Consider the following 24,313-nt stretch of genomic DNA (forward strand, 5'->3'; position numbering starts at 1 on the left):
TATTTATGATGTATTTTGAAAGAAATTTTTATTGAAATAAAATACAAAGCGATTGAATATGAGATTGAATTGTATTCTTATTAGGGACATGTACAAATCGTTTTAAATTCGAACCAGTTCAAATGTTTCCCGCTGTTCGAGCTCAGTTACCCCCCCCCCCCGTGACTTCCTTTACGCGTTTGAAAAAAAACTTTTCTTCCATATTTTCGTGGACAATTTTACAACTTTATGTAACATACTGTTTTAAAAAATTAAACTCAACTTAAAATTGTGAACATAAATGAGCACTTGAATATTTCACAATTCGATCGGCGTGTAAAAATACCGGAAACTTCCGGTATACTCCACTACCAGTCTACCACACTGCAAGTGTATTATCTACACACACATTATCCAACTTTTTTTTTTATCGTTCGCATGCACCAGTAGAAATTGGCTCTCGCTTCATACATTTAACCACCTACTTAATCTTCTTTTCGTCTTGAACGTCGCGCGTGGAAGGTCAGAGGATAAATCTCTGATAAGGTCGTGCTACAGCAGCACGAGGACAACCATGAGTAGCATCACGTCCTGTGCACCAACATCGACGACTATGTTTTTATCGTCATACAATACTTGAAAATCAATGAGGTACCATGTAAGTATCTAAACATGTGTATTTGCATGGAAATATATTTAAAAAATTATCACAAATTTGTTTTTTTTTTTTAATAAAATCAATTTGCAAGTACTTGCACTTTTCATTGGAGTTTTTCATGTCTTTTATTGCGTCAACCTCTCTATATTTCTGTATAATTCTTTTTAAAGGACACGATTTTCTCCAAATACGTCTATACTTCCAACACAAGTACCCTACAAGTAAGTAATTGAAAAATAATACAAAGAGTACGTTTTTTTATGACAAAAGAAGTTGAATATGTTCCGAGAGAGACACACGTTCCTAAGTTCCTTTTTTTTTGGCGCGCAAGAAACCAAGCCAGCCAATCACCTCACGATTTTCTCTCGAGAGGCGGCGGCTGCATGAGGACGTCGTCGTTGCCGGCTTTCACCGCGCAGCAGTATAGCATCAGCAATGGCGGCTTGAGGGACGGACGACGAGCTAACGGAGGAGAGAGAAGTTGGTGAAGAAAACGACGTCGACGGCGAAAATGCGAAATACAGAAGGTACTTAAAGGAGGGGCTGGTGCGCCGTCATCTTCGGGGCTTATCTGCTTTAGGGGAGAGCATCGCGTGGGGCTCTCGGAGACGCTTGGCCAGGCTAAGCTCGGGGCTGCTGATGAAAAGAAAGAAGACTCGAGAGGTGAGTGATACGTGTCTTTTTGGAACTGTTCTTTCTCTCCATTTCACTTTTTTTTTTTCCCTTTACACTTATTATATTTATGTACGTGGCTACTAACGTATAGCGTGACGGACAATTCATGGCGAGAGGAGGAGAGGAATGCTGACGACGTGGGCGGTTATTTTAGGTCGAGCACATATTATAATTTCTCTATTACATAGGTTAAGGCTGGAATCTTTGCATTTTAAATGTTGCTGACTTTTAAAAAAAAATTTATTTATTCCTAATCAGTATCGTGATAACATTGAGAAATCGTCAAAGTTATGAATACAGCTATTTCATACAGGAACAATCCAACTTTCACCTTTATATTTAGTGTGAATTTTCAATTACACCTTGATACGTGATTAGCTATGATATTTAGAGGAAAAAATAATTATCTAGATTGAGATTAAGTAAAGATGATCCAGGAACCTTGTCCTTGTGCATGCGCGTTCAGTGCTCCAGCTTAGTGGAAATATGTTTAAAAGGCACTCCTCCTCCTTTTGGAGCAACCTAGCAGATATATATTCATTTAACTGTTACAATATCACAAGTGAAAAATTAATGCATTCGGAATGCTGATAAAGTAACAATCCTAATAGCTTATATACATACATGTATATAAGTATTTAACTCAGTGCTTTGGCAGCTGAGCTTACAGAGATAGAAGAGAGGATGGAGTATAATATAAATATCTATAACCTGTGAGGTGCATGCTCGTTTTCATCTGCCACGTGCACGAGGTTAATGCCTATATCTATGGTTACTATTGTTACTAATGCTTTTTTTACCATCTTTTTTTCTCTCATCTCTTCAACGCGCCTCAACAAGTTTTGGCTGTACGTAATGTGTGTATACTCTTTTCTCTTTTCTTTTGTACTGTCGATGGTAAAAGGGAAAAAACAATTCTATACCTAATATATTTAGGTATTGGAAATTTAGAAGCAATGAAGGGAACTTGAAAAAAAAATTTTTTATCCAACTATATAAAGTACTCGTACCTTATACCTTTCATGATTTAGTTATCTAGTTTAGTATCTGCACCTTTGTTTAAAGGAACGGAAGTGTGCTTAAATTTTCTTTTTTTTTTTTTTTTTTACCACCAGAATCGTGTTGAGATGTTCGATACTAAGTACGGGCGCGGCTTCCGATTCCCCCTTTCACCTATACATATGTGTGTCTTTATTGTATCTTTAGAGCCTCGGGAGCATAATTTTAGCAATTTCGAGCAGAATGACGTGGAACTTTTCGTTATTGATACTAAAAAATATGAAATTGCGTATTTCTCTTAATTATGAAAATTATGATGCACCACAGTGAAAATATGTATCAAAAAAATTAAAAGTCGTTGTAAACACTCCTTTTTCTGTACTGTAGGATTATACTTCATGTCTAAAACTTTATTGATTAGGTGTAGGGTCGAGTGTGTATATATCTCTTTTTCCATAAATTATACAGCAGTTAAATTGAGGTTATAGAAGTCAAATGTCTTTTATCATGCTGATTGGGGCAGCTAGTGTGATATGAACAGTTTTGCACTGCAATTGTTACTAAAAAAACATGTGATACAGAGCTACGTTCTTTATCTTTAAAACGATACAAACATTACAAATGTTCAATAAATTTATTGACCAAAAACGAGTTTAATTTTCCTGCTCAACAATTGCCAGTTGATGTGGCACACTTTCGAAACAAGTAATTAAATTGTCTACATAATTGTGTATACAATATCGTGTTAATGAAGCAATTGCACAGTGAAAGTTTCCGCTTTGAGTAATAAAGCCTACGTCTCCACATATAACGTTTATATGTATCCAAGAAATTGGTTTTTCGAAAGCTGGGAACGAATGTGTTCTTCCGATCACGAGCGTTTATGTACTTTAACGTATGTATAAACATTCTCTACGTATTTGGTTAATAAGGTCACACGTGTCGCTTGGCCTTGTATGGTAAATCAAAGACACCCTTCTGCTGATGTTTTTGCTGCAGCTGATTGTGCCTCGATTCGATCTAACGTTGTACTGAATTAATTTCTTCTACGTCATTTTTTTTTTATTTTGTCCATACGATTCTCGCAAAGTTCTTTCAAGATTAACATGGCTCTGTACATACAATAAGTGTCTACGTCAATATTGGCGAAATTGATCAACAAACTTCTATTTCTAAGTATACTATTCACTATAGTGAATGACTAATGTGCAAAAAAAGCGGTCTACTTGTGGGTACAGGAGACACGGCTTCACGCTAATAATAGAGAGAACGGGACCAACTTCTGAAACGGAGAGATAGGTAGAGGTGGTTGAAAGAGTGATATTATACTTTGCTACTCCGGCTCTCTGCTGGACATACTTTGAGAAATCGTTTAGTCGATCTTGTGAATTTATGCTTATTTTCTGGATAGCATGCGTTGATTCTTTCAGTTGTATGCATTATCTTGCACGATTCTACCAATGGTTTAAAATGCTTGCATTACACTTTTTTTTAGTGTAAGAGGAACGTTTATGTTCGCGCGAGCGTGCCATTCAGATACCTATTTTGCATATTTATTTCCATCCACAAATTGGTGTATGATACTTTTTTTTTTTTTAACCAAACTAATCTTTAATAAGATTTTTTTTTTTTTCAAGTATTCCAGTCCTTAACCATAATTATACTAACCAGTTTTTTTTTACTCGTGATAAAGCCTGGAAAAAGCATTGTAAGGCCAAAATTATTGTATTTCGCTGTTGGAAATTGTCCGCCACGTTTTCAAATTGAATAATTTTATCAGTTTGAGTGTTGCCGCACGTTTGCGGTGGCAGTGTGGCCTGTGTGGTGGCGTCCGCTGAGTGACCATGGCTGTGAGTATGCGTGCACATAGCTAAATAAATACTTCTCGCCCGCAGGATGATTTCTGACTTGCCTGACACAATCGAGGTGGTGAACGAGGTTGAGGTATCCGAGTCGACCGGGCTCAGTCCGCTTACCACATCTCTCGATCACAATCTCACGCTTCACGAGGACAACGCATCTTCCAACGACGCCAAGATGGGCGTTGATAATACGTGGTGAGTTTTTTTTTTTCATCCTTATTTTTAAGTAAATCATTCGAGAGTATTCAGTTCAGTAAAAATAATCCGGTGAAAACGTAGTTGCTAAAAAATAATCGTACCACTTAAAAAATACCAGATTGTTATTTTAAATAAGAAATATGATTTAAACGTGTTTGTTGCAGGTCAGAAGCTAACGCGTCTACCTCGGACTACGCCATTTCGGTTGGTCCACTTCCAGAATTAGATGAAGGTCCATGGCAAGAAGTGAACTATGGAATGGAACATGGGCCTTTCCTTCCTACATCTACTGCAGAACTAAATAATTTATTTTCTGATACTAATGAAAATCCTGATGATTCGCTGCTCGGTACGTGGTCCAATTTTTTTTCTTTCAAAACTGAAGTGTAATGAAACCTTTGTCTTACAGTAAATTTTGCAATAATTTTTTTAGAAGCTAATTTGCCAGCGGGCGTCTGTGGTCTCAGCAACTTGGGCAACACGTGCTTCATGGCTGCTGGATTGCAGTGTCTGACTGCCACGCCACCAGTTTTGCGTCACTTTCTCGATTTACAAGAAGGTGACGAAAAGGAACCACCACCTGGTTCTTTGATGGCGAACTTTAGTACGCTGCTCAGTAAAATGTGGTCCGGGAAATATAAATCACTTCAGCCGACGGAATTTAAACAAACCCTCGGTGCGTATCATTCGCAATTCAAAGACTACAGACAGCACGATTGTCAAGAATTCTTGGCGCTATTGCTGGACACTCTACACGAGCAGATGAATCTAGCAAAGACAAATAAGAATTGCCACGTGCCCAATGCGACTGCAACCACTGCCAGTGATGTTAATTCGAATAACCAGAACGGAGATAAAGACTTTTGTGCTGGTGCTACTTTCCTTCCCCCTAGTAATTTCGATTTCATGGATTACGAGACCATGACATCGCATACGAATCCCAATAGTCCTAATGTAACCATGGCTGGTTCACCTAGAGATGATTGTCTACAAGACTTGGACAGTACAGCCAACTCGCCGACTCAGAGTATTTCACCTTTGCCCAACGACGAAGAGACGTTAGACTCCGAGGACGTTGTGGACCTGCAGGCTGCAAAGTCCAGTTTCATTTATAACGAAGTACACGTTAACATGCCACATCAATTAGGCTGCGAGATCCGCAATAAACTCTACGATATTGCTAAAGATGCCAAAACAAGCAACGCGAACTTCCTCGTCACGCCTGAGGAGTGCAATAATGAAATATACTACGATTCACAAAAGTTTCCCAAAGAGAACAGCCGTCGGATACTTTTAGAATCCAACCTCACCGAGAATCATGACTTTGACAATAAAAGTGCTAGCGTTAAACGTATCAAGGAAATCAATTGCCAGCGGAATAATTGTGGCCCCGACGGTAGTAGCGGCGTTGCTGGGTGTTGTGGAGGTGCTGCTGTGTCCAATGTATCCGAGATGGAGTACGACAGCGGATTGGAAAAGTGTAATGTAAAGCGAATGCGACTCGAAGACCAAGAGAAGAATCACAAAAAGGATGGTTTGGCTGCTAGCGGTCTAACGTGCTCAAGATCGCTACAGAATTGCGAAAATGGCGCGACCGCGATGCTAGAGGAGGTCGAGGCTGACAAGCACTGGGCAAAGCATCTACGAGATAATCGAAGCGTTATAGTCGATACGTTCCAAGGACAATTCAAAAGCACGGTAAATACTTTGATTTTGAAATTTAGCAATGGTTTGGGGAAAAAAATATGTGGAGATGTACGTCGGTATGTAGCTGATAAGATATGCTTACATCGTAAATCGTCTCCTAAAGTCAAATACAATTTTTTCCTGTCTATTATTAATTAATTAAAAATAGACTTCAAACAATTGTGACACTACGTTTGGTAAAAAAAAAAAAAAAAAAAAAAAAAAAAAAAAAAAAAAAAAAAAAAAAAAAAAAAGTACAGTTGCATCTCCAAGCAGCTTCCGCAGCTCGGCAGCTTCTTAATAGGTTATGGTCCATATATGTTTACAGGTCGTTTGTGCAGCTTGCAAGCACGTGTCTGTAACTTACGAGCCTTTTATGTATCTATCCGTACCTTTGCCTCACGCGATGGAGAGGCAATTCATGATAACGTACATTCCCGCTGACGGTGAGCCACCCATACGTTGCGTCGTCTTGTTGAACAAGCAGCTACAGGTCTGCAAGCTCAAAGAGGAGCTTTTGAAAACCCTCAATCAAGAGAGCATACCATTGTCCAGCATTGTCATGGCTGAGGTTTTGGAGAACCACGTCGCAAAAATACTGGTAATTTTTATTTCATAGCATTCTATGTATATTGGAGGGCCAGAAGGTGGTACGTTGACTAGCTTAGGCTACTTCCGATACTACCCTCCCATAGTAATATTCTTCAATGGAACAGTTTCGTAATTTCTAGTTAAATTACGAAGCTACACGCTGAAGAACAGTCTTTCTAAACAATTTGTAAATTCGTTCAATCAAATCTTTATTTTATTTTGCAGGAAGATAGTTTACCCTTAAGGTGCGTGGACGATACGAACCGCCAAATCTACGCATTTGAGCTGATGGACCCTCCAGAACCTTGGGTTGATAGCGATGATCCTGCTATAGTTCCTTCTGAACCTGGACAGAGTAGTTCTATCAGTGCTGCACCGTCTAACCGCGCTTCCGAGGAGACCTGCATCATTTGTCTCGAGGAAAACGATGGTGATTTCAAGAAACACTGCGAAAACAACTGCACGCTCGTAATGTGTGACACGTGTATCGAGGTATAAATTATTTTTTATTGAATTGAATTGAATTTTTTTACGGAATTTCTATGGTTTTATAAGGTGGCAAAAGCATCTCTGACACTGATAATTTTGTAAATCTACGTTCAAATTTGCTGTATCTGGTATATTTTTATGCCCAATCTAGTATAGTAAAGAAAAAATCAGTTGAATGCATTAATCCGCAATTTTGATAAGCTTATTTTTTCCCAATGATGACATCGGCAGCATCAATCTCGCAGCAGGGGTGTACATATGTGGTACTTGGTTACCAATAATCCTCACCTCGGGAAGGTCTGAGATTAGGTCATTTGAACGTTCTAGCCGGACGATGTCGTAAACGGCATGTGCGGGAACCAGAAAAAGCTTGGGTGCGTTTTAGTTCTGGGATGCTCTGCCTTTGAATAGTTAAGGGCAAGCGGAGATGACGCAGCTTGAGATGGAAACTCGTGTGACCCGCTGTTTTAGTAAAATCTGCGAGCCGCATCAATGCTTTTGATCGGAACTCAATTCAGACTAATCTGATGCTGCCGCAAAACCTGAGGGAACATTAAACAATTTTTTTTCTTATTTTTATATCACCACAAAATTTTAATTAAATACCGCGATAAAACTCTTGATGATTTTGTATTTCACATTTTTTAACACTTGATAATAAGACGGGAGTGGTAACTAAATTTAGTAACTGTTTATTTCATAAATCATTTCATTGTGTGTGTGCATACACGAAAAGATCTTTTATTCAATTTTTGTTTTCATTTTCGAAACCTAAAAGTAGTTAACGGTTTCACAAAAATAATACAAAAAAAATCAAACAGAATGGGCTCGTACAACTATATGTTTTTAACGAAAACGTGCTGCTAATGCACGTAACAAAAATTCGAGACAGCATTTTTGAAATAAACTGTAAGCACAAGAAAGTAAGAGAGCAGTGGTATTACCCCACAGGATTACTTCAAGAGCGGAAATAAACCGAAAAAGTGTCCTGTCTGTTCGGCCGAATTGACGGCAGCCCCCTTTGCCAAGCTGGACGAAACTGGTCAACGCTCAAGGCCAGCTGTCCGTTTGCTCAACATACCCCTTGTGCTACGCCACGATACCAACGAAGCCACCAACAATCGCAAAAGCATGAAACTATTTGGAGATCTACACGTCCTGAAGCTACCGTCACGTGTCGACGCCAAGCACATTTGGGATATGGTCGCACGAATTGTGCCCCGGGATTCAACGTACACTCTACGTTTCGTTGGTGGACAGGTACGTTATTGTGTTACTTAAAGGAAAACTTTATTTGTGCTTTTATTACTCCAAGTTAAACAATTTTTGTTTGTTTTATTTTCAGGGTAACATTTGCTCGCGTTGCATATATAGCTCTCATTGTACCGGCTGCGAAGTGCCGAAGAGCGGCAAAGTCATTTTACAGACCGGCGATACTCTAGCTGTTAGGTATGTCGACCGCATTCCTAAGGTTCCGCAGCCCATTGATCACATTAGCGTTAGTAAGCAGAGACCACAGCATCCACTGTCGCTTTATGATTGTCTACAAGCATTTAGTCAAAGGTACATATTAATTAAAAAACATTGTGACTCAGGACGATTCTTTATTATCATCAATTATACATGGAAAGTCGATAATGTTTCGAATATTTGGATTTGTTTTCAGCGAAACGCTAGATGAGCACAATCCTTGGTACTGTCCTAAATGTGAGAAAAATCAGTGTGCTACTAAAACGTTAAATGTTCATCGGTACCCCAAGTTCCTCATAGTCTACCTCAAAAGGTTTGTACATTACCTGCATTTTGATGATAAAAAAAAAAAACAATTATTTTTAGCATTGAGATATTTAACAACTAGAGATATTTTTCAGATTTGTGTTTTATGAATGCTTGAGCATGAAGCTGGACAATAAAGTGACCTTTCCTCTGGTTGGCTTGAATTGTGGAAAACATCTGTATGACCTGTATGCGTGTGTCTGTCACTTTGGAGGTAAGGAACTAATTTATTTGCTACAATAATTATTTATGGTGTGTTTTAGTGACTCATTGTTTTATTTGTAGGCGTATCTGCTGGACATTACACAGCCTATGCCAAGAACCCCCAAATGGATGTCTGGCATTACTACAATGACGAAATGACTAGTAAACAAAAACCACAAGAAGAGGACTTTAGCAATGCTTATATCTTGTTCTACAGTCAGCAAGGCTCTAGCGTAAAACAGTGCAATATTTAAGGTTAAAAGAAAAAAAAAATGAGAGAATCCATAGACACCAAATGACTGATAAAAAACGAGTATCTTTATCACCAAAGATTTCTCGGTAAGGTCTCGAATTTGAGATCTTTCAGTTACATAAAAGCGAACAAATAAAAAAAACGAAAAATTGTTTTTCAAATTCGTTGGCTGTGTATAAGAAGTAAACAAGATTCGAATGGTGGATCACATTACGAATACGATTTTTTATTTAATAACGTCTTCGTTTGTACTATTACTAGTGTCGTAACGAGATTAAGTGTGTTAAAGCTTTGGTGAGGAAAGACTGGTAAATTCGAGTGAGTTTACGTAAGTAAGAAAGTTGACAGTAAAAATTAAAGACACGTTATTAGTTGTAATATATTAATTTACATTTGCGCCGTACAAACGAGAATCGTAAATGTGGGATCGGTAAGCATGTATCCCTGCGAAACTTGAAAACTTTATATAAAAATAAAAGAATTTGCCGAGAAAGAATGTTTATAATGAATTTTTGGATGTATTGAGCGTGTAGAATGGAAACAAAGTGAAAGCACTCTGCGCGCTGTTCCTGTAATCGGTACTATTAATTTATTAATTTTTTTTTTCGATTAGAAAAATTTTTTTAAACAACAGACAAAAATATAACGTTGTAATTGAAAAAGAAGTTTTATCATGAAATTTAAACGTCACAGTGAATTTGTACAATACGTAAACTCGGTGATTCCGTACTAATTTATTAGCAAATAAAGTAATGTTAAATAATTTACTAAATTTTGATTTATTCATTAATTAATTATTTATTCCTTTCCTTTTAATTACTTTTAAAAAATGTCATACTTACTGAATTATTCTGCAGTAACGATGAAATAAAATGTCTTGTGACAAGTACTTCTTACACTTTTATTTTTTCAAGTGTAATTATCTAATTCCACGGTTATAGATACAGAAATAGGTGCCATAACAACTCATTTCAAATTGGCACGCCAAGAGCAAATATTGAAGCTTACTGTTAACGATGGTACTTGATTGCTCAGTAAAATAAATATCCAACTCAAAGTTACAGGGAAAATATTATGTCGTACCAGATAAGTGATTACCTAATTTTCTTGCTGGACGTAAGATGTTGGATAGTTGATGTCGCGTATCAATTTTTTTTTTCTTGATTTTTTTGAATTAAATCATGAATAGCCCTATAAATGAATGGCAATGAAATGAATTTTTTAGATACATTTCTTTATTTACAATACAGTGGGTAGTAGGAGCAACAATTTCTACAAATGAATGATTAATACTGAACATTGGTTAAATTATTAATCTTATCGTTTTACAAATAATAGAAAGCTACAACTTTTTATTTTATTTTTTATAAGGAAAAATGACTAGCCACAAATACATACATTAAATTGAATTTACAAACTTAAATTATATATGTATATCTCTCTATCAAGTCATACCTGATGAGCCAATACAACGTTTGTTTCAAGATGAAGTTGAGACTTTGAGTCAAATCGCAACTTTACCTATGACAAGCTTTATTTATTTTCTGACTTGGTGCCTAGTTAAGTGCCTTACAATCATGTTCATTAGTCTTCCCTTTATAAATATATATATAAATTTACTTAATGAAACAAATTAAAAAAACACATTGATGTATTTTAATCCGATGCGTCAAACTATTTGAGAAAAAAAAAGAAAAGAACCTTCTATTGCGAAACATTGTTAATTTTGTTCGTCTACGCTTGATAAAGAAAAAAAAAGACAGAGTTGCGATGAAAATTCCTTTGAGTTTTAAAGACCGACCGGGAAATCTCTAGGACTCTAGTGAGACTTACCGCGTGATCAGACTTTGTTTTATTATTTTTTTTTCTATCTTTAAAAACTTTTACAAGTAATCATCGTCTTATTACGCATCCTCGATATGGATCGCAACATTAACAAAATAACTCTTTGCTTCTGTACACTCTGCTAAAGCTAGCCGGTATTAAATTTTTGTTTATCAATTTTTCTTCGAATCTCGGTTTATAGGTATTACCTTCAGATCGTTACTATTTCACTTTATGTCCTCTTCTTTAGATATCATCCTCATGAGATTCAAAGAGTTAAGCTTAAATTTGCCATTCTTAACGATACAGTATACATTAAATGTTTTTATTTTTTTTTTCTTTCTTATTTTATCAAAGTTTTTTTCATATAGTCTTATCAACGATGGATCGTCGCAGCATCGCAAGATACCCGTGAGACTCGTTTTCCTCGTCTCTCTCAATGTTTTTACTTATTTTTTACTCTTAATTTTTTTCTCATCGTCCAACGATCGCTTCAATAAACGTTCTTTACAAGCAAATACAAAACTTCTCTTATTTCTCAATTTAAAATTTATTTCAATAAAACAATCGTATTTTATCTTTCGTTTTCTCGTCAATTCTCAACCAATATTAAAAAATATATTTATATTTTTTTCTTTTTTCTAGTACGTACCTACTTATTCGTATTTTAGAAACAATTTTTGAACATTTCATTGATGAATGGTTCAGAAAGAAAATGAGAGAGAAAGAGAGAGACGAAGGAATATTCGTGACAGTGATAAAATTATACATAAGTGATTTTTTTTTTTTTTTTTTTTTTTTTTTTTTTTTTTTTTTTCAATCATTTCAAACAGGCATTTTTCGCCATAAAAATGCAATACTTAACATTTTTAATATATCTATAAATATATTCTTAATGTAATACTACGTATGTTTTATCACTAATTATTGTGTATTTATGGGACTTATCTCGAGTATCTTTCTTTTTTTTTTGTTTTTGTATGAAAAATGATATATACTTATACTGACATGTTTGCAAGTCAAATGTCTTACGCGTCGACGTATCTTTTTTGTTTCCATCGTGTCTAGACGCACAGCACTGAGTTGTGAAAACTCGCGATAGGTAACTTGATTTTTTCAAAAATTCCGAAATCACCAACCTTTTTGTCATCACGAGTAAAATATCAAAAAGTGTATATAAGCATGTACTAATTCATCACAACGATCGTTTGTTCGTAATCAGATTTTGTTTGTTTGTTTTTTTTTGTTTTTTTTTGTTTTTTTTTTTTCGTGAAAAAGTTTAATCAACGAGTAAACCATACAAAAAACGTTGGTCGGCCATTACAATGCAACAATTTACTTCGGAATGTAGTTTTTATCGAGTAACACATAAAACCAAATACAATTATTTTCGGATGTAAACCTACCATCAGTTGTCGCGCCACGAAAAGCCGGATGATAATAATAATATCGCTAACGCCGCGTCGATCATCAACTCTTTTTTTATCCTAAAAAAAAAAAAAACCAAAAAAAAAAAAAATTGAATTCACCTTATCTATCGACGCAGTGAAAAGCACAATCGTTAAAAACGTTGGACAAATTCCAACAACATGTACACCGGCCAGTCATGGTGATAATAATAGTTTTTAGTGCGTGGGTACGGTGAACCACACGACCATGCCCGGTCGCACGAGGCCGCCGATCTCGCAGTTGACGGTGCGCGTCTCGCCGTTAAGGACAAACAGGGCCTCGTTCGACGGACTGACCATGTACCGGCCAAACACTCCGCTCTGGACTATCGGCCTGTTCGGGTTGCCCCACTTTGCGTAGCTCACCGGCATCGCCTTGCCAACGCCCGTTATCATTTCCACTTTGCCTGTCACGAGGATTAACCATTATTCACTTTTGTATGATATTTCATCCGCCAAACAGGAATAATTCAAATTGACCATATCATGTCGATTTATCGGTGATTTAATCGGTACAGGATGGATATATCAAGTATACATACCTGATGCCAAGTTGAGGAAGAGTATGTCCTCCTTGTTATCCATCGACGAGGCGTAGAGGTCGTAGCCGTGGGCCGTCTGGGACGGATAGAACGTGATGTCGCTGATGTTCAGAGTAGTCTTGACGTCAAACGCAAAGTTCAATCCGGTCGCTGCGTACACGCAAAAGCAAAACGAGTGGGTAAACTCAATGAAAAATCCACTCGCAGGTCGGGAGGTATGTATACTCACGTAATATCTCCTCGACGATGAGTACGACGCCGTTCTGGCGCCTGTCGAGGGTGACGAGGTGCCGCGAGTCGGGCGAGACCATCGGCTTGCCCACCAGTTCGGGTTTGTGCTCCAACACAGTGTCCGTGAGGTAATCCAGCAGTAATTGGCCGGTGGCTCGACCGGTTATTGGCTCCTCGCACTGGAGGATCACGAAGCCATCTGCGACGCGATGGAGTGGAAAAAACAAGGATCATTAAGGAATATATGTTATACGTAAATCCTCACGCTTCTGTAATCAACCGGAGAGGGAGTTTTACCAACTATGCGTTTTTTTTACTCCCAAGAAAACGGGTCTACGTCTGCCCCCGTACCGATTTCCCGAAACTTTTTCCACCTCTGGTACATAACAAAAAAAACGGCTACAATCTTTCTTATTTCCGGTGGGAAGAAAGACACATGAATCTGGACAACATCTGGGATCGGTTAACTGGTTGCCGGTCTCCTGACCAACCGGCCGTTCGAGCGTCCAATACACATTTCGAGGGGGTGACGGGGGAGGAAACTCGGTTATGCCGAACTCGAGCAGGAAGTAGTTTGGCACGGGTTCCAGCCAACCAGCCCCGAAAAGTTGTCCGGACACGCTCGCCATATACATCGGCCTCTTTCTCCCCCTTCCCTCCACTTTGGTCCTGTTTGCGAACTCGCACGCCCATGGGTGACGGCTCTCTGTGTGCGAGTCTCCGCCTGACCCCGATTGTCTTTCAAGAATAACAATGTGCCTCCCGTATACTTATACTTTGCTTCTACCGATAATTGTTGCGTAAAAAAAAGACCGGTTGATCTCTGGTTCGGTAAAAATATATTACTATGACGCCCGAATCGTCATCTTTAGAATACATTTAGAATTTGAGTTTTCAGGGGTGTTGGTTAAATTTGTATAGAATAGGCGTACGAATAGATATGTAAAACGCGCATGCTAAAACAACCCAATCCAATACGCACGTGGATTCCCGATGATTATGTCGTCCCGCTCATCTGCGACGCAGGTAATGCTCGTGCCCGACGTTAATTAGCCACAAACCAAATCCTCGCCCTCTCGCATCCATAAATGTGTATATGGTGCACGTGATACCCGCAACTATTATATATAGGGTATGCGCGTATTGTACAGATGTACAAATGTATACTCACACAATGCCGGGAACACGACGTTGACAGGCACGCAGTTGTAGGGGGCGAGATCGGGGCTGGTCTTGTACCTCATGTTCGCCAAGTCGAGCTTGTACATGCCCCGTTGATTCGTGTGCGTCACGTACCCGTACTTGAACACGTGACCGATGTCCTACGAACGCCCAATCAATCCAAACGTTAATCGAATATGTATTGACCTTTCCCCCCCCCATTTGAACACGCTGTATCTTTTTTTTTTTTTTTTTTTTTTTTGCAAAGCAAGTGGAATCACGCGAAAACGAGACGCGGATTCGTGTGCATCAGTATATGTTATTCGGACGCGTACACGGGCAGCGTTTTTACTCGAATTTGCCAAGCTTGTTTTTTTATCCTCGGATCGGTTCGACGGAGAAAAAAGTGTTGGAGAGGGGGAAAAAAAAAATTGCAATTTAAACATCACACGTATGGACGCGTGCCGGCTTCACGGATCAAATAAAATGTTTGCCCCGCTTTTACATTTTTATTGGCTGCCACGTGCCTTTGATCGAGAAGTGGCAGGAGCATTACAGTGAAATTGTTATTGAACATAAGTCGTTGGGTAAATTGTTTTTTACCTGACGTTCCGGGATGTAGAGGCCGCGCACGAGATCAAACTGTCCGTCGATCGGTTCCGGGTGGACGGTCCTGTGTTTCTTCTTCTGCGCCGCGTCCCTGATCACCTGTATCGTCTTCACCCCCATGTCCGTCTCGCTGCGCCAATTGAGGACCCAGACTTGGTCCAACGCTGGCACGTACTGCAGCTCCACCGGGTATTTGTCCGTTGTCACCACCTGTCGACAGAATTTCGTTTTTTTCACCCTCACCCTATAATATATTATCCGGTGCGTCGATCTACGTGTACTTTTGACATCACCAGCATCCAAGATAAAAATTATTGTTTAACGTAAAATCGGTAATAGCAGGGCAACGTAAAGTCAACACGTTGTACCTGTGCTCGTTATATTTGATTATGGGATCATAAAAGTGTACACTCACGTCGACAACGACCATCTGAATTTTGCTGATGACGAGGATGCGGTCCTTCAGCGGCTGGGACACGTAGACGTAGCGATTGGCCACGTTTATCGCGCGGCCCCACGAACAAGGCACTCCCTCCTCGGCGCAAACGTACTCCTGTTGAAAAAATACTTGGAATAAGTACGTGAGTTTTTCACTTTCGAAAATTGCGAGAGAAAAAAAAGAAAGCCAAGTGTGCACCATATAACAACTGCCGCTAATCTCGACCCCCGTTGTATCGCACAATGAGGCTCCGAGATGATTGCGTTCAATTACGAAAAATTACCTCAGCTGCACTTTTTTTTCTCGCAAATTCCGCAATTTGCATAATTGCAAAGAAGTGTATATACACGTGGCATACGATAAAAAAAAAAAAAAAAATAGGGACGCTGTTTACCTGAGTCCCCGGTATAATGTCGGTAGACTTGATTTGATGGTACAATCGACAGGCCGACGGCTCGTACACCGAAATGCCCCACTCGTGAAACGAGAAGAACCTTCGCTCCTCGCTCGGTGCTGCTGTTTAAACAAACGACCAATCGTACGCATGTAAAAACCGTTTTTGGGGGATGGTTAACATAGACCATCTACACAAGCTCTCTGCGTCGAATGTACCAACGTGAATGTTTTTTTTTTTTTTTTTTCCTCTCGATCCCCGTCGCTCTACCTTACGCGGGATACCAGCGTCTCGATTAGCGTAATGCGCCCCGTAAATCGCTCTCTTCCTTTTCGCGCGCGACAAACTTGTAGCCACTTGGCGCGATTTTTCTCGAGCACCTTCTCCCGCTGCTCTTTCGCTCTTGGCTGTACTTGTACGTACACGTACTCCACGAGGAAGGCTTTTTAGCTACTTTTTAACCACTTTTGTCGCACTGAGCGCATTAAGAGCCGACTCTGTTTCTCCAGTTTTGGCTGCTGACGGAGAATTTTTCTTTTTCTTTCTTTTTTTTTTTTTTTTTTTTTTTTTTTCCTTCTCGTGGTGTTGGAGAAATCTGCACGAGTCGCCAATTCATCGAAAACGATTTTTTTTCTCTCATAGGGAAGGTGACGCGAGGCGAAACTCATTGCACATTAACCATGATTAAACGTCGATTACGATCAACGGACCACTTTTTCATGTTTAAAAAAAAAAAAAAAGAAGGTAAAAAATTAACGCTGATTGATTCATAAACGAATTGCGACGCATCTTTCAGTTGAAACTAAAAATAAATGCGCCAAAAGTGGATTGGCAATTATTATTATTATATTTTTAACTTGGCACTCGAAGCGATTGAAAATGAATAAAATTCGATTCTCTCTGGAAAAACAGACGCCATATAAATCTCCGTTTCGTTAAAAGCTAAAAAAGAAAAAAAAAAAGAAAAAAAAAACGAATCCAAACCACACACACAACTCCTATATAGGACACTTTGGGAAAGTCACGTCGTACCGATAATCGAGTTGAAAAAAAAAAAAAAAAAAAAAAAACAACCCATTTCCCTTTCCTACACATTTACACACCACAAAAGCTTCCAAAAGCTCGCGTAGCGAATAACCAAATAATAAACTTAAAAGCCCAAAAGTATATTCTCTGCCTCCGCGACCCGCTGTTTAACCAAAATTCCATTAGCCATTGATTTATTCGATCGATGGCCACCCGTTCACTCATCGTGATAACGCTCTCGTTTTTTTTTTTTTTTTTTTTTTTAAATTAACGTACGAATCCTAAAAAGATGAGTTAAAACAGCCACGTGTAGAGCAAAACGACTCACTCGGCGTGGGCTGCTCCTGGACGACCAAGCTGCTAATGTCCCGCGTGACGCCCCCGACGCTGGTCGCTTGGCACATGTAGGCCCCGGTGTCGGCGTAGTTGATGCCCCGAATCGCCAGACTGGTCCCGTTGCCCACCACCTCGTACTTGTCATCGGCACGCTGTTCGCGCAGCGGCTCGTCGTTCTTCAGCCACTCGACTCGCGGCAGAGGCTCCCCGACCACGTGGCAGCGCATCGAGGCCTCCTCCCCCGGCCGCTTGGACTGCAGACGCGGCGTCACTCGCACCTCCGGTATCGCTGCGCACCACGAGCGTATTGTACTTCAACGAAATCATGGCATCCCGAGACAAAGTGGACACGAGCATAAAGAGCACTTACTGTGCACAGTGAGCACGTGGGTCTGGATGACGTCCTTGTTGTTAAGAGCGCGGCAGGTGTAATTGCCGGCGTGGACGAGCTGGACCCTCGTCAGGTACAGGCTGCCGTCGTTGAAAATCCGTACCTGAAAATCCGTTTAACGGACAATCCGTTTCAGGTATACATTGATGCTCGCGGGTAAGGTGAGAAAAACAAAAGGCTCGCACCTCGGGCTCGGAGAGGGCTTCGAGATCGTAGCCGTAGCGCCGCCAGACGAGGGGTGGTGGCGGTGTACCCGTCACGTCGCACTTTATCTCGACGTTGTCGCCCACCCGCGCCGGAATGTGATTGACCTCGAGGTTCTTGTCCAGCGAGACTACAAGCACACCTTGGGCCGCGGGGTGTTGTATAGTATTTTATTGCGAGTGGGTCGTGGGGAGGGGGGGGGGGTTGGGAAAGATGAGGCACTCACTGTAGAGTTTGCTGAAAGCCATGTAAAACTCGTTGACGTTGAGCCGACCGTCGCGATCGGCATCGTCGTAAGCTATCATGTGGCCGAGCGAGCACTTTTTGCTCAGCCGTCGGAGGTCCTCGCGCTCGGCTACTTGCTCCAGCTCCTCGCCCTCGAGATTCCCGTCATTGTTCTGATCGTAGTGCGAGAACATTATGCTCACCAGGTACTCCTTGCTGTGGTTGTCCTTGGCCATCAGTCGCTCGTGGTTGTACAGCAATAGGTTGTCCTGAGTGTAACATCATTTTTAGGTCATTTTTCTTATCATCACCACAAGTTCGGGTAGTGGCTTTCTTTTTTTTTTTTTTTTTTTTTTACATAGTATACCTTCATAATTTCGTATTCTTGGGGTGTGCACTTGTTTGCGCCGTAGCTTCCGTCGTCGACGGAATTTTCTTTGCTGTCGTCTTGGCTGCTTTGACGGTTGACCTGTTTCGGCGTGGCTGGTGTCGCATTCCCGAGTGGCAAAACTTTCGGTGTCTCATGATTTTGGTCATCTGGAACAAAAAACAACACATTTGTTTTGCGAGGGAGCTTCATCGGCAAAGACTTCGATGTAAGTCGTTAGGTGTACACAGTAGGAACTGCTTGTATATTTTTAATTAAAAAAATTATTAAAAATCATCTGAAGAGCACATATGTATAACCGAGGTAACATGATAAAAAAAAGAATTGTCCCAAAAGTAGTATCAGGCACACGTTTACAAACAATCAAATGATTGTTGTTTTGGTGTCGACGATACTTCACCCCCATCTGTCCTATCCTCTGTAGGTCGCACAATAACAACAGCACTAGTGCCCGATACGTTAACATATCAAGAACACTCAGAGAGAGAGAGAAGGCGTTGCTTCAATACTCGAGCCGTATATTATAAGCCTCTTATCCTAATTATCGTCCGTTTCGCGTGACGCGATTACCGAAACGGAGCCGTATGGCATTGATATCGCCTCCTATTCCCATACGTGTTTTCTCATCTCTATCTCCATGCATTCTGCACCGGTGTGCTTCCATAGATACGATCATTGTTGTACTTTACAATGCGGGTTACAAGTCCAGTGAATGCACATGTATATAGGCATACTTAAGTACACAGAAGCAGCAGCCCGAAATCTGCAATAATTGGCTCTTTGTATCATTCCGGGACTATTTGTTTTGAATACATCCACATTACATCTGTGTATCGCATATCGCATCGTAGGCAAATTGTGCTTCTCTGCTAGAGCACGATGTATTACGAACAAATTGTTGTTCGAGCTTAGGGGGGGTGATTGATATATTTAGGGTCAAGTGATGTACTCTCTCGTGAGCGGATGTTTTCAATTTTTTTTTTTTTTTTTTTTTATGATAGAACCACAAGCACTTGTTTATGCAAGAAAAAAAAGAACCGTAATTCTCGAAACGATAATTCTTTTTCGCAAATATATGTGTTGACTTATCTATGATTTTACTTTCTCAACCAGAGTGGGAGATTCAACAATAAAAGTCCATAGGTTGCTGGTTGTTTGGTTGTTCTGGTGGATTTTTGAAAATCACAGCTTCGCTTCCGATGGCTCGTATACTTTTTATTTTCAAACCTTTCGTTTTATCTTCCAATCAAAATCAACCAGAACAAAATTTTCAATCGTACCTTCGCACAGCTGATGTTTCAAACATAACTTTTGCCTGCGCTTCTGACTCTCTAGTTTTTTCATTTTTTTTTTTTTTTGTTCCAATACCCAAACGAAATATCGACAGTTATCAAAGTTATTTTCCAACCAGAAATTTGCCGGAATCCTTAATAGTGGCAGTAGCAAGCAAACCTTCAATACAAAATTTTCCTGGCGAAACAGAAAAAAAAACAACTATTTGTTTCTCCTGTACCAAATAGTAAAAAAAAAAAGAAAACGTTTCCAAACATAGCAACAGAGGTACATCGAGGTACAGAGAGACGGGTACGAAAAAAGAAACCAAATCGATAATCATATCATTTGGAAATAGACGACACGTAGAGCGCGCTTAAAGAGAAAAAAAAAGCTGTCCTTCTCTCGCTCGCTTTCGCGATTAAAGGTGTTAATTGAGGGCTTGAAACGCAATTTAAACTTCGCCATTAGTGCTCTCTCTCTCTATGCGTATAAATATATACCTATGTATACGTACACGGTGTCGACGACGTATGTGCATCAACGGGGGCGCGACGTCAAAGCGACGCGCGTGCCTTTTAAAGCCTCCCACCAGAGGATACCCGTGTCCCACACGCTATATTCGGAACTGCACTTTCCGCAGACGCGCGCGTATCTATTACATATACACGCCGGGGGATCCATCGCTTTAATAATCATCGACGGTATCGAATTACCTCCTCCGAATTGCACGGCCGAGTGCACTCTCTAGTCGCGTCCCTATACATACCAATGGCACTTTTTTACAAGTATAGTATATAGGAGATAAGTGGAGCTCGCGTCTTTGGACGTAGTTGCCGCATCCCAAGAGAAAGCCAGAGCAAATATGATAAATGAACCCACTTATATATAATATTTGATGAAATTAACCCTGGGGTTGCCAACCTTTGATAGATCAGTGGACTGTAGCCGGTTCATCTCTGCATTGCAATAAATTTCAGAAATCCAAAGGTCACTCAACATATTTGTTATTTTAAAAATAATTTTTTATTGATTTTGACACAATGAGTTGCAGCGATAACTAAGAGAAAACCCAGTGCACCTATACATACCACGAGTAAGTATAAAAAAGAATAGCAACAACGAAGCTTCGCGAAATAAAGTGCATGTGGCGTGAGCAGGCGTTTCGCGTCAAATCCCCGTAGAGGCGGGGGGGAGGAAGAAGAAGACGGATGGCACTCGATGCAAGGGGAGGAAAATAATTTCCGAGGTTTCTTCAAATTTCTCGCGTCCCTCTCGGCCCCTCATCCCTCATATACGTGCATACTTATGTATTTGTACGCGCAACGCCAAGGAACAAAAAGCTACTTTGCCAGAAAAACTTTTCGTAATGGCATCGTTCCTGCCTTTTATACGTAACCTCACCCACGCGTCCCTTCAAATTCCCCGAGTCACGGAGTAATCTACTCCGACGTCCAAAGTTGCGCAGGTACACCCACGTACACACTTTGGAGTTGCAGGGACTTGTACATCAACTTTTACTCCCTCCTCCGTAGCTTATTCTCGTTGCTCGCTTTTTTTTTTTTTTTTTTTTTTTTTTCCTAGTAGATAATATAAAGTGTCGCGAGCAGCGACTCACAGGTATGGAGGTAAGTATATTTTTCCGCGCTTCGTGTACTTTACATTCACTACGTATATAACATGAGACGCATTTTAATGGTCGTCCAACAGTATACATAAGTACCTGCAGAGAGCAAAGTATTGGTCGCAATAATCGTGTAAATAAACGTTACACGTCTATCGCGTTATTTCACGACTCGCTGATATCCGAGCTTCATTTACCATGTAATACATAAAGTGGTGATAATAGAAAAACAATACCAAGTTTGCTATCGGCTTCGTAGCTTATTCACCCTCTCTTTCTCTGACCCCAATGTGAACTCCTATACCTAAATATAGAGCGTATCGGCAAACAATTAGAGTGCAAAGGGTTTATTTATGCACGAGTCTCGTACACGTACGTTATACGTGTGGGTAGATTACACACGGAACAATGTGTAGGTATAATACATGGACGGGGATGTAAGAGTTTTGTTGCGCTATTGATTTTCACTCTCTGTACGGGTATAAGCCCATATGCGTATTATGAGCGAGTGTACGGCATTATACGCTCATGTGTCTTCCTTAGGAGCATCCGTGTAATATAGCTTCGCGATACTCGATATTTCAGCTATGTATATAATGCATACATGGTGAATTTATGGTGTATATACTCTATAATAATATCGGTACCGGTACGCTCAAGTGCGGGGCCTCATGATGATCGATTATGTTCGTTCATTCCGTGAATCTCTCGCTGTACGAATAAGTTGGTAATTCTGACTATGACGATAATATTAATATAATAAAGGGATGCAGTTGAATCATACCGAAAATTTTAATGGTACATGGAAAATAATGAAAAAAAAAAAAAAAAAAAAAGAAAGTTTGTGATGGGAAAAATAAGAAAAAATGTAGTTCCTTCGAGCCGGATTTGAACCAGCGACCTATGGATTTCTGAATTTTTCATTCGATCAACCGACTACAGTCCACCGCTCTACCAACTGAGCTATCGAAGGCTGTTGGTCGTATAACTTTTTTGGACAATCTGCCTCTGCCTCGAAGCCGTACATACGTACTTTCACCGCAAGTTCAGCGCGAGAAAGAGGCGCGTTCACTCATCGTGACGCCTTTTTTTCTTCATTATTTTGTCAGATTATTGTAACGGTCGACACGTTACGAGACACATGCAGATAATGCCATTCATTTGTATTATAGATAAATGATTTTTTTGGTTTGATTTAGTTACGGAGGATGCTATATATACGCTCGCCATAGTAGATAATACGTGTCAAAGGTCATATCACGCTTACAGTGAAATTAAAATTAAAAAATGAAGCACTTTGGCGATAGTGTAAAGATGTTGCGTGAAAAAAAGATCGGTACTTTGGAGAACTCTCTTGCCAAAGAGATGTAAAAGCAGCTGGTATTGAGATTATTTTTGAAAGTGATCGTGATCCAGTTGATGATGAAAGCAAGATTTCAACTCTTCTCACTTTTAAACTCTCTTAAGTGACTGCCTTCGATAGCTCAGTTGGTAGAGCGGTGGACTGTAGTCGGTCGTTCTTAATTGAAAATAACGGAGATCCATAGGTCGCTGGTTCAAATCCGGCTCGAAGGAAATACATTTTTGTTTATATTTTTCTTAAAATTTTGTCAATCATTTACAACACGAAATATAAGAAAGAAAAAAGATATCGTGTACACCCAAACTGACCTATATTATAGTAAGAATACTTTTAGAGTAAAATAATAGTTGTAATAATTCACCCCGGTGCAAGCAGCGCATGAGCCGGCTCGCCGTGAGGGGTCTGTCGAGGTTGCAGGCGGCCCGATGAAGTTCGCAGTGATTAGCGTAAACTTTGCCGTCGCTGCCGCAAACGGGCCGGTGCCTTCTGGTGCAACGTGTCGCACATACGCAGATGCCGACGCTGCCGTCCTCCGAAGCCTGGCATTCACGACCCGCCCCGCAATACTTGCCTTCGCACGGGTCTGCTGAAAAAATAACAAAAATTAAACAAAATTAAATACCACCGATTATCGGCACACATGCACATATTTTACTCGAGAGATTAGACGAAAATGTATATAGCTGAAATGATGCTCTCCAAAACCCTCCGAACTCGCGTTGATCTGCCAAATTCACCCAATTCTATGTACATCGGGCAAAACTTCACTATAGATACCACGTACACCTACACTATTGTAACTCGCTGTACGCCACCATGTAAAAACTTGAATGATATTTTACTTGCCTCTATAATACAATCATTCGCCTTTCAAACAATCGGACGCGCCAGTCATTATATACACGCGTATACATTATATACATTGTACGACCAACGAGCTTTACGATGGCGTTGTGACAATTGCACCACGTCGCTCCGTTGATCAAAGTAAGATTGGCGTTTGCGGAAAATCAGTGTATCCGGTAGCTTGAGAATCATTAGAATCGTACACGGCAAATGAAAACCCGTGAGTTTCCATCAATCGCGAGACTCCTCCGCACACGATAATATACGTATATATACTTTTCCGGAGCAGCCTCGGATCGAGCTCTCTCGTATGCGTGTACATAAGTCAGACGTATTCCACGAAAGCTCTCCAGCTATATGGGGGAAAAAAAAAAAACAAGCTCGTTTTCTCCCCCAGGGGGAGGGCGGTGTAGAGACGAACTTAGCGGTATCTATTGTGGATTGGCGGAAATGGAAAAATTGATCGGTAGCCTTTTATAAGCGCAAGGAGGGGCCGAGGGGATGTATTTTCGTTGGCGAAACGCCGATGATTCGTGTACACATACCCGAAGGAGAGGGAAAATATGCACGCGAAGAAAAATACGAACCACCACTGGGTGGTAGGGGGGAGGGGGGAGTGG

At 40.2% G+C, this 24,313-nt stretch overlaps 2 protein-coding genes and 3 non-coding genes across 8 annotated transcripts in view; 3 read left to right on the forward strand and 2 right to left on the reverse strand.

Annotated features, from left to right (window-relative positions):
- The first annotated feature begins 456 nt into the window (after window positions 1-456).
- LOC106640150 (ubiquitin carboxyl-terminal hydrolase 15) lies at window positions 457-10,133 on the forward strand. Of its 2 annotated transcripts, XM_089596511.1 has the most exons (13): window positions 457-637; window positions 808-858; window positions 969-1,300; window positions 4,207-4,368; window positions 4,536-4,720; window positions 4,805-6,069; window positions 6,386-6,658; window positions 6,874-7,140; window positions 8,089-8,397; window positions 8,483-8,700; window positions 8,804-8,920; window positions 9,009-9,127; window positions 9,199-10,133. In XM_089596511.1, the coding sequence occupies exons 4-13, from the start codon at window positions 4,208-4,210 to the stop codon at window positions 9,369-9,371; spliced, it is 3,087 nt and encodes a 1,028-aa protein (XP_089452637.1). In that variant the 5' UTR covers window positions 457-637; window positions 808-858; window positions 969-1,300; window position 4,207; the 3' UTR covers window positions 9,372-10,133. The 2 variants fall into 2 exon arrangements, with proteins under 2 accessions (XP_089452637.1, XP_014209572.2); XM_014354086.2 differs by lacking the exons at window positions 457-637; window positions 808-858; window positions 969-1,300 and adding an exon at window positions 3,002-3,206.
- On the forward strand, window positions 7,365-7,671 carry LOC149373440 (Nuclear RNase P). The gene has a single exon (XR_016293401.1).
- Window positions 10,134-12,560: 2,427 nt separating the features above from the next.
- The window catches only part of Fstl5 (follistatin-like 5), a 152,232-nt gene continuing 140,479 nt past the window's right edge, over window positions 12,561-24,313 (reverse strand). For 2 of the 3 annotated variants that reach the window (XM_089596539.1, XM_023390223.2), the window contains 13 exons: window positions 23,209-23,433; window positions 18,568-18,737; window positions 18,202-18,469; window positions 17,957-18,117; window positions 17,751-17,874; window positions 17,373-17,669; window positions 16,019-16,140; window positions 15,601-15,738; window positions 15,180-15,395; window positions 14,587-14,737; window positions 13,414-13,614; window positions 13,185-13,334; window positions 12,561-13,049 (listed from right to left, as the gene is read on the reverse strand). In XM_089596539.1, coding sequence (XP_089452665.1) covers window positions 12,820-13,049; window positions 13,185-13,334; window positions 13,414-13,614; window positions 14,587-14,737; window positions 15,180-15,395; window positions 15,601-15,738; window positions 16,019-16,140; window positions 17,373-17,669; window positions 17,751-17,874; window positions 17,957-18,117; window positions 18,202-18,469; window positions 18,568-18,737; window positions 23,209-23,433 — 2,453 coding nt within the window. In that variant the 3' untranslated portion in view covers window positions 12,561-12,819. The remainder of the gene's footprint in view (window positions 13,050-13,184; window positions 13,335-13,413; window positions 13,615-14,586; window positions 14,738-15,179; window positions 15,396-15,600; window positions 15,739-16,018; window positions 16,141-17,372; window positions 17,670-17,750; window positions 17,875-17,956; window positions 18,118-18,201; window positions 18,470-18,567; window positions 18,738-23,208; window positions 23,434-24,313) is intronic. The other variant, XM_089596540.1, reaches the window with a different exon arrangement.
- On the reverse strand, window positions 22,358-22,457 carry TRNAY-GUA (transfer RNA tyrosine (anticodon GUA)). The gene is made up of 2 exons: window positions 22,421-22,457; window positions 22,358-22,393 (listed from the first exon to the last, which is right to left on the reverse strand). It is a non-coding gene; the product is annotated as a tRNA-Tyr (tRNA).
- Window positions 22,958-23,059, forward strand: TRNAY-GUA (transfer RNA tyrosine (anticodon GUA)). The gene is made up of 2 exons: window positions 22,958-22,994; window positions 23,024-23,059. It is a non-coding gene; the product is annotated as a tRNA-Tyr (tRNA).

The sequence above is a fragment of the Copidosoma floridanum genome, unplaced genomic scaffold (assembly GCF_036245765.1).
Source record: "Copidosoma floridanum isolate Cflo_tuat_1 unplaced genomic scaffold, Cflo_Japanese_pri ptg000030l, whole genome shotgun sequence".
Taxonomy (NCBI): Eukaryota; Metazoa; Arthropoda; class Insecta; order Hymenoptera; family Encyrtidae; genus Copidosoma; species Copidosoma floridanum.

Coding starts and splice junctions, on each gene's coding strand:
- LOC106640150 (XM_014354086.2), top strand. CDS start 3,130: ATGTATCCAAGAAATTGGTTTTTCGAAAGCTGGGAACGAATGTGTTCT. Junction 6,070..6,385: donor AAGGACAATTCAAAAGCACG/GTAAATACTTTG, acceptor ATATGTTTACAG/GTCGTTTGTGCAGCTTGCAA. Junction 7,141..8,088: donor TGTGTGACACGTGTATCGAG/GTATAAATTATT, acceptor ATTACCCCACAG/GATTACTTCAAGAGCGGAAA.